General features: G+C 32.4%; 1 protein-coding gene and 1 long non-coding RNA gene across 2 annotated transcripts; both read right to left on the minus strand.

Moving 5' to 3' along the window:
* Window positions 1–6278: 6278 nt before the first annotated feature.
* LOC109134418 (uncharacterized) lies at window positions 6279–6662 on the minus strand. Its single transcript, XM_019248160.1, has one exon. The coding sequence runs from the start codon at window positions 6660–6662 to the stop codon at window positions 6279–6281; it is 384 nt and encodes a 127-aa protein (XP_019103705.1).
* A 529-nt stretch (window positions 6663–7191) lies between these two features.
* LOC130590583 (uncharacterized) lies at window positions 7192–9545 on the minus strand. Its single transcript, XR_008968432.1, has 2 exons — window positions 8085–9545; window positions 7192–7396 (listed from the first exon to the last, which is right to left on the minus strand). It is a non-coding gene; the product is annotated as an uncharacterized LOC130590583 (long non-coding RNA).
* Between the last annotated feature and the right edge of the window lie 738 nt (window positions 9546–10283).

Genomic DNA, 10283 nt, shown 5'->3' on the forward strand with positions numbered 1-10283 from the left:
TATTTATAATACATACTATTCCTACGTATAATACATATGTATCTACTAGTATTTTGTTATTATATAATGTATCTTTTTATACCATCATGCTAAAAATTATACTAATGTTGATGATGTAACTTAATGGGTACACCTAGTGTGTTAATGATATTACGAACGGTATTATAAGTTGTATTGTGACTCTATGAGGTTCTAATGATGGGCGTATTGGTTACTATAAATTATATGATTACTATAATTCTATAAAGTGATTAAGTTGTGGAAAATATTAATCGAACTAAAAATGTTCGTGTTAATCTTAACGTGATGTTTGATGTGTCATAACTTTTAAAATCTATTAATCACGTAAATTGGAAATATTATTGAGGGAATTATCCTGTGGACTTGGATCCTCCAAGGGTGATGAATAGTACTTGATTTTTATTTTGTTACAACTCTTTATTGTCATCCTTCTAATACTATTGGTGTGCATTACGGATACCCATTAGATTAGTGAGGGGTATGCACACTAGGGATGTTCTGCAAAACGATATTGGCCATTACTCTTAATTTATTTGGGTGACGATCCATGTTGAAGTAGGTGGTTACTGATATTAGTTCCGGCCTATTGACGTTCAATTCCCCTCTAATAATTAAATTTGTTGTTGTATGACTCATATAAATTTGAAATAATTGAAATGGTTAAGTATATTATATACTTGTCTGTATTGTGTTATACTTGTCTGTATTAGTTATACTTGTCTGTATTATGCTATAAAAATTATTTTCAAAATATAACTATTATTATTTTACGGGATGGAGTTGTAATTACTTAGCTTTCACTAATTTTTGTGTTTTTGTTTTTCTATGTTCTTTTCCCTATTTATATTATGCAGGGTGGTGAAAGGGACTACGTTGCAGGAATGAGTGAATCTATAGTTTTTAAGTTCACCTAGTTTAATAATATTATAGTACTGTTATTTGGGATTGTTTCGTTTTGGTTTGGTTTAAATTAGACAACTTAGTTTGGTTTATTTGATACATTGCTTTGTAAGTTAAATTTTTATTTGTAATAATTAGCCTTGCATTTATTTTTAACAATAGATGCGGCAAACACCCTAAAGATTTGGTCAGATATTTTTGAAAAGTGAATGTTTTATAAAGTTTTGAAACCAAAGTTTTGGGGTGTTACAACTTAATATTGTATAATCTGATTTCTATAATATTAAGTTGTAATTTAATTAAGCTGTAATTAGAGTATATTATTAATTAATTAAGTTTGTAAAATTGATTTAAGTTGTAAATCTGATTAAGTTCCGTAAGTATAAGTAAGGTATAAAGTTAGTTAAAGAAATCAGATTAGTAGTTATAGTTGTAACGTTATAATAACCTTGTTATTCAAATCTGATTTTTGGTAGTACATGGATATAAGGATTTAAGTGGAGTTGGTGAAGGTAATATGTTATTAAGCTAATAAAAATCTGCTTTGCACATTGTTATTGGTTCTTAAAAGATGTTAAGTTCAATAGAGCTATGAAAGAAAAGAAGAATAATGAACAACAAGATTAGTTATTTTTATACCCCGAAATACTATGTTTTATATAGTTAGTCATATGTTCTATGTTAATAATATCAAGGACGTAGTACTGAAGCGTTTCCTTATTCGTTTAGGTCCCAATTTCATAAGCGGAGCGTTTAATTAGTCAGCGAAGATTCTTCGTCACAAGGTACGTACGCGTACCAGTTCAGTTGCAAATACTAGTATCATGTTAGGTTATGAATTCTTCCATTGGAACCTAGAATCATCATAGGGAACAATTGTATGATTGTGATTGCTGAGATTTTTTGGTAGCATTATTGTGATTGGAAATCGATATGTAGCATTGTTATTTAAATGCGTGATTCTATCGTATCATAAGCATGAAAGTATTGGATTTGTATCCTTTGATCTATGGTGTAACAAGGATGTTACAAGAAGTAAAGAATTGAGTATTGTATTTAAGAAAGAACATTAAATGATTGTATGTTTAATGTGGTATGAATGAACAATACTAAGAAAGGATTTTGGCAATAAGCTTGTAGTTGGATTCCCTACAAGTGATGAACAATGGGGGGAGTGTGAGACTTGTTCTGCACTCATGCGCATGCCTATTGTGACGATAATAGTGTCCTTATAAATTTTGATAACTCAAGTAGGCAGAAGGTTCCGTATGATCTTGGGGGTATGCATACTAAGGTGATGGATGTGGGACGAAATGAAACCGTATTTGCATTTCATATATTAAACCAAGTTGTCTATTAAGGATTAAGGAGCCCGTATGATTCTAGTAAGATGACGGTGCCCGTTCGCTGCCAACTAAATAAAAAGTAATGAATGTAATACTACTGTAGTATCATGTCTAGGAACGATTCTTAATGTTTTGTTTATGCTTAGTATGTCATCTCCATGTTTTACTATGTACTCAGCATAGCTGATTGTGTGTTATTGTGTAGTTTGTTGACTTGTGATAAATCATTAATGCTACAATGAGGAGCAGATTATGTGTGCTGGTGTTGCTGCATGAGACTGAGCATAAGGGGGATATTTGCTAGTCTTTAAACATTAAAGCATTTTGAGTAAACATTTTAGAACTATTATGATTTATTTAATTGTGGTTTAAATAAAAGGGGTCGCTGATGATTCCCGAGTTGTAGTTTACATCTTTATTTCCGCTGCAGTTTAGTTTTCATAATAATGTTTTAAGTTAAATGTTTTATTTCAATAAGCCTTGCGATTCACTGCGGCGATAACACTCCCAAAGTCGATGCGACGTAGTCATAGATGTGTATGGATTTTGGGGAGTTACAAAACTAGTTGTCAGAGTCAGAAGTTCCTATTTTGAAAGATATTTTAAAAGGATTTTAAAATGGGTAGTATGGGATAGGAGCATGTAGATTACTTGTACGTGCATTAAATCATATGAATGATTCATTTGTGATATCTTTTCGTGCCTTGTATTCCTATGCGTTGTTTGATTGATCGATTGAATTTGTGAAAGATTCTTGAAATCTTCAAATATGAATAGATTAGGAGGATGTACAAGGATATGTATAGTGGTTTAGGAGGACTAGGTCAACTTTGAGTTGGTATAAAAGATGTTTCAAAAATGGTGTTGAACTTTAGCTTATTTTAGGACAAAATTATTTAATTGATTATGATTTTTAACGTGCATAAGGAGTTCCAAAGTTTAAAATGATAGTTTTTCCTCTTCAATATGTATATAAATAAATAGATATATATAATATACGTTTTTAGAACTTTTGATACACAAAAAAACTTAGACTATTTTATTTCTTTAATTTCACAGATGGTTTACGACATAGGTCCTAACGAATATCTGATGAAATATCGAATAGCGGAGGATTGGGACGTCTGGGTCTATAAGATGAAAGCTGCTATGGACTATAGGATCATGTAGGGGGAACCGAGGTTCAAGTCTGAGCCGGAGATGATACATTTTATGCTTCGCTTTGTCCCTAACATAGGTTTTTATCGTTTCGTACATCTTAGGTATGGAGATTTGTGGTCCGAAGAGGGGAGTTTTAACAGAGTATTGGAACCAGTACCTTCCTACCGTAGAGCACGCACTTCATTACTGACCTCAAGTACTGCGAAAATGAGTGGAGAATCCGTGAGAAAAGATGTTTAGACCCTTCTACCTCATCACCTTCAGTTCGAATATAGATGGGAATTCTTTCCCAAATTTTTCTCTTTTTGAAGAATATATTTTAATATAAAACACTTGAGAAATTGGAGAGTATTACCGCCACGTGATAACGTTAAAGGCTAAAACTACTAACTACTAATTTAACAATGCAGCAGAATTAATAATAATAACTTCTCTTTATTGAATAAATAAAAATTATTGTTTCTACTATGACAAAGGGAAATATAAAAATAATAATTACTAAACTAAGCTATATATTACTCCTCACTAGCTCCCCCATACGAAGTATGCATCAATCAACTGTAAAATCTGCTCACCAAAAGGGTCATGGGACAAAGCCATAAAACAAACAAACAAAATGCGTGTCAGTAAAAATACTGAGTCCATATGTATATGCGGAAATTTAAATACTTTACTAAACATTCAAAATACTCATATAAACCTTCCTTGGATACTTGAAATAACTTGTATAATATAAAGTATATAACTTTAATAAAACTCCTTTTCCTTGCCTATGTACCTTTCCTAAAGTGTGCACACCCCACAAGTTTAGTATTCCTTAATGAGTCTATTACGAGGGGAACTACCTTGTCCACATCACTTATGCAAAAAGTACATGGGTGAAATATAATAGCTAACGTTCTTGCTAATAAATAACAAGCCGTGGCCTCTTTATAACTGTGATCATAAAAGATCATATAACTAAGAAAAATCTTTCGGAAATAATCCTCCTTTATAAGAATAGTAATTATTTTATAAAACTTTAGCCATATAAAGGCATATAAAATATATAACTTGTTCATGAAATAATCTTGAAAGATCTTATTGATCATACATGAAATAATAATTTTCATGATAATACTAATATGAATAGTAATAATAATTATGCTAATATAATTAGGTAGGCATATGATTTGTTTAATGGAATTATGAAATTTGAAGAAAGATAAAAACAAGACTATACGTGAAGACTAACATGTTACTACTGTGGTTAGTGGAAGAAGGAATATGGAAGTTTCATTACGCAAAAAAAACAAAGAAGACATCTAACGATTCTTAAACTATAGCAGCAAGGTTCCAACTTTCATACAATTTAGACACATAGATTTTGAGTTTGGAGGTTAACATACAATGGCTTAGCAATAAAGCGATAAGGACAAAAGTATTAAAAGTTATGACAGAAGTGTTATACAATTGCTAACGGAACATGGTTGATCGTATATAGTTCATTATATTCTACCTATCGAAAATAAATTTAACTAAACTACTAGCATGCTCATAATAAGTCATTAATTTAACTTACTCATGTAACTCATAATATTGCATAATAAAACTCATAAAGTTCATAATAAAATTCATAAAAACATGTATTCCAATCAACAGGGTCGTCTTGAAGATTTTGGGACCCCGATTCTAACATGAAACTTGGGCCCCTAAATCTATAGAAAATAAATATGAAAGGTTAGAGTTCTAAAGATGGAAAGTTGAAAATCTAAAGATAAATCATTGACAAATTTATTAAGGCTCGAAAACAAGGGTGATTTCTTCAAATATAAAGTAAAATTTTCAAAATAATATATTTTGGGGGCTTTATAATTTTGGGGGCCCTGTGCTGTTGGGCTCCTTGCACACCCTCATCTACCCCTCTGCCAATCAAAAATAATAAATCTAGAAACATGATACTACGCATGCCAAACATTTATTTAAGATCTACATATACACGCACCTTGAATAATAATAATTACTAGGGAGGAAGAGAAAGGTAGGCTAAGAGGGAGAGAGAGTTTAAACTTGAGAAAAGAGATTTATTTCTCAAATTTGGTGTGAAGAATATGATGGGTAGAGACCCCTATTTATACTAGTTGGCACGTAGAATCAGAATAGGATTAGGAAACTAAAAGATAATTTTTGAGAAAAGATAATTAATTTTAGCTAGGATACACTATCTTTTTATGATCATATAGCTAGAATAGAGGGATATTCCATAAGATAAATAGTCTAGATGCTAATTAACCCAAAAGATAAAAGAAACAAATTAAGTAACCAACTTGGATACAACTCACTGGCGTGAGTTGCACCGAAATTGGTTTTAAAGATTTTTTTTTTCTTTTTTTTTAAAATCTTTTGTAAATCCTTTTTGAATTTTTCTTTTAAAATATTTTTAATTTTATTAACCAATTACTTGGATTAGATTTGTGAACTTAGGCCCAATATATAATTTGCCTAGAATTTATTTGAAAAACTCATAATTTAATATAAAGACCTATTTCAAACCTTTATAATTAATAAAAAGCCTTTATAGTATATAAAACCTTTTATAAAATTATAACTAATAACTTACTAAAAACACGGAGTATTACAGACTACCCCCCTTAAAAGAAGTTTCGTCCTCGAACCTTAAAGCAAGCAATGCAAGAGACAAAACAAGTAAGACATATATACCACCAACTTCCTATAAAAATAAGTTAGCTCACATAATAACTCATAAAATATGTCAAAAATAGGTCAAACAAGTAGGTTCTAAGTCAATGCGCGAAACTCTAACGCATTCTACCCCCCATAAAAAGGAGTTACGCCCCCGTAACTCTACTACTAACCTTCTGCAAACAACTCTGGATATTTCTTTCGCATCTCAGCCTCTGGTTCCCATGTTGCTTCTTCAGACTTCTGATTAGACCAGAGCACCTTAACGATTTTAACATCCTTTTTCCAGGTACTTCTAACCTTACTGTCTAAAATCTTAATAGGCCTTTCTTCATAAGACAAGTTCTCAACAATTTGAACTATTTCAGGTTGCAACACATGCGATTTATCTGGGATATACCGTCTCAACTGAGATATATGGAACACATTATTATGAACATGACTTAATTCAGTGAGTAGGGCTAGTCTATAGGCCACGTTTCCAACTCTATCCAATATTTCATATGGGCCTATAAACTTAGGGCTGAGCTTCCCTTTCTTTCCAAACCTCATCACACCCTTCATTGGTGATACTTTCAAAAGCACTTTTTCCCCCACTTCATATTCTTCTTCCCTATGCTTCAGATCAGCGGAACTAATCTGACGATTTTGGGCTGCCTTAATCTTTCCTTGGATCATCTTAACCTGTTGCACGGTCTCTTCAATCAATTGAGGCCCAAGTATAACTGTTTCACTTATATCGTTCTAACATAATGGGCTTCTACATTTCCTACCATACAAAGCCTCGAATGGTGGCATGCCTATTATAACACCCCTGAATTTCGAGTGATTAATTCAATTAAATAATATTAAAATTCTATAGAAAATTCGGTAGAGTTCCGTTTGAAAAATGGACTGCCTAAAATTTAATTTAGGACTCGCGTCCGAATTTTAAACCTGTTTCAACAAATTAGCAATCCAAATTCCAAATTCCCAACAACTCCACCCATTCAAATACCAACAAAATTCCGGTATAACTACTCGAAATCCAAACGTGTTATTCCACGATCATTACGAGAATAATCGCTAAGGAAGAACTACCTGCACCAAAACTAAATTAAAGCTTATTTTAAACTATTACAACCCAACCGAATAAAGATTTAGGTGGATTAATATTTACAACCCTAAGTTTCAAAATATTGATTATATATAAGAAATGCACCAGAACAGAACTATTATAACTATATTTACGCAAAACTAGTGGACGTTGCTCTCCGCCCATACCCCGACTCTAAGCCTTCATGTACCTGCATATATCAAGCATGTAGTATCAGCCAAACAGGCTGAGCAAGATTCTATACTGCAAAGCCAAATATATGTGCAGGTAGGATGCATTAATTATATCCTACAAATCATTCACTTTTGCAACCCAAATACTAAATAAAAACATTGTAAAACATTTTTCTTCATTTCTTTTCCAAACCATATACTTTTCTATTTTCTCTGCTAAAACAATTTCTTTCAGAATCTTAGAATCATAAATCTATGGAATGGAACGAACTTTATTTTCCATTGGGCTAGTTAGGCCCTCCGGGTAACTATTAGACAAAGACCCCTAGTGTGCACACCCCACAAACGGTCAAACCGTAGCAGAAGATCTAAGTCTGAGGTACTGATCAATGTACCCCCCAACTATTCTGTAATGTCGAGACGATCCCGACAAAGTTCCAATTCCTTGAGACACCATAAAGGCAATCCCAACCAGTTTAAAAACATAAAACTATCCATAAATCTTTTCTGTAACTATTCTATAATTCAAGGTTTGAAAACAAACTATCCGTATTAGGAGGAACATCCTCCTATTCAAACCAATCTCAACTCAAGAGAGAAACATACCTTTATAATCTTTTCTCCTATATATGAAAGTTTTAGTTTAAATCTTATCTTTTGTAGACCTTTCTCGTAACTATTAAATATTTGAGTAAGGAATCTTACCTTTTAAACTATATCAAACCAACTAGCTCAGTCAATACGGCTCCTCAATGAAACCGGAATCTACAATATAAATGTGTGTACTTCGTAAGTAAAAGACTTGGATACAACTAACTCTAGTTCACAAAGCCATCAACCTTTTCTAATTTCACATAAAATATCAAACAAACATATCATGTTCTTTAACCATATAAATGACTTTCATGTTCTAACGTCTAACTCAAACCGTCTAAGTCAAACCGTCTAACTAAACCGTCTAACTAAAACCCTTACCAAATTAATGAAAATCATCTTACTTTATATAAAATCAACATTAAAGAATCATATGTTCATATGGTAACTCAAAAGTTCATTATGAAACAATTATATGAATAGGTAGAGTTTTAAAATCAACTATATAAACTATGAAATTTGAACAAAACTTAATATGCGCATAACTTTCTCCTACGAAGTCCAAATCAAGCGTTTCTTGAGCCTATATTGAGTAAAATTTCAATACAAACAACTTATACAAACCTGAACTGGTAATTCTACGAATTACAGCACACTATATTCACTTGAACATTCCTACTATTCTAAATTAACTATTAAACTCATGAATGAACATTCAACTCAATAAATTCCACACCCAAACTCTAAAAATCAAAAATCCTAATTCAATTTCAATCTAAAAACCCTAATTTCATAATTTTAAAAGAAAACTTAAATTAGTTGAGGAATTAATCTTACCCACTAATTATAGAAGATTGGGGATGAAAAATAACTTGCAAACGCCCCTAATTCGGGCACTAAATGCTCCAAATTACAACAACGATGACCCCCTTTGCTCTTCCTTGCACCGCCTACTTCTATAGTGTCACCTCTAGTGGCGGTTGTGGTTGTATTGTCGGCAGCGGTGGTGGTTGTGTGATGAAGGAAGAATGTTAAAGATTTTGAGAGAAGAAGATGGTGAAGATGGTGAACGGTGGTGAAGCACCGTTTGAATGTCGTTCTTTTGTAAGTTTTGTTATTTTTTTTTTCTTTCCTTTTTCTTTTCTTGTTTTATTTTTCCCTTTCCCCCCCGTCTTACATATATGTGAATAAATTTCCTCTTATTACTATTACTAGTTAAATTACTTACTAAACTTGTCCCACTATAAGCATATAAATTATTTACAAAATTTTTTCTAAAGATAAATGAATTTAATTATTAAATAAACTAAAATATATAATATAGTTAATAAAATAAATAATAAACTATTTCAAAAATCGGGGTGTTACAATCTACCCCCTTAAAAATAAGTTTCGTCCTCGAAACTTGAAACAATTCTTAAACTCGTAGCGAAAATCCTACCACTTACTTTAGCTCATTAACTTTACATGTTTAGCCAACTATCTATTATTAAAGTACGAAAGATAATAACTATATAGTATCAAACTTGCACATAAACTATCTCACTAGCATACTCTCAACATGCCATTAACTTTCAGTAGATCAAACACTTAATACAAGTCAAAATTATCTTTAAATACTAAGAATTGAAATGAAATCATACTAATTCCACCCTCCCTAAAAAAATTAGTTACGTCCTCGTAACTATAAGCGTACCTATTGAAATAGGTGGGGATATTGAGCTCGCATCGCATCCTCGGATTCCCAACTAAGTTCATCGTCCTTGTGGTTCGACCACAATACTTTCACCAGTTTAACTTCTCCATTCCGAGTTGCTCGAACTTTACTATCAAGAATTTTCATAGGGACCTCAACATATGAAAGGTTATCTTTTAGTTGCAATTCATCAGGTTGAGTACATGTGAGGGGTCACTAATGAACGACGAAGTTGAGAAATATGGAAAACGTTGTGAACTCGAGCTATCTCTGGAGGTAATGCCAATCTATAGGCAACTTCACCTATCCTTTCTAGGATCTCATACGGTCCGATGAATTTAGGGCTTAACTTTCCCTTCATCCCGAATCGCATTACTCCCTTTATAGGAGAAACTTTCAAAGTACTTTCTCACCGACTTCAAACTCTGCATGTCGTCCGTATTTATCAGCATAACTTTTCTGTCTATCTTGTGCCGCTTTCATTTTCTGTTGTATCAGTTTTACTTGTTCTACAGTTTCTTGGATCATTTCAGGGCCAAGAACACAAGATTCACCAATATCACTCCAACAAAGAGGACTACGACACTTGCGGCCATACAAGGCTTCATATGGGG

This window comes from Beta vulgaris, chromosome 2 (genome assembly GCF_026745355.1).
Source record: "Beta vulgaris subsp. vulgaris cultivar EL10 chromosome 2, EL10.2, whole genome shotgun sequence".
NCBI lineage: Eukaryota > Viridiplantae > Streptophyta > Magnoliopsida > Caryophyllales > Amaranthaceae > Beta > Beta vulgaris.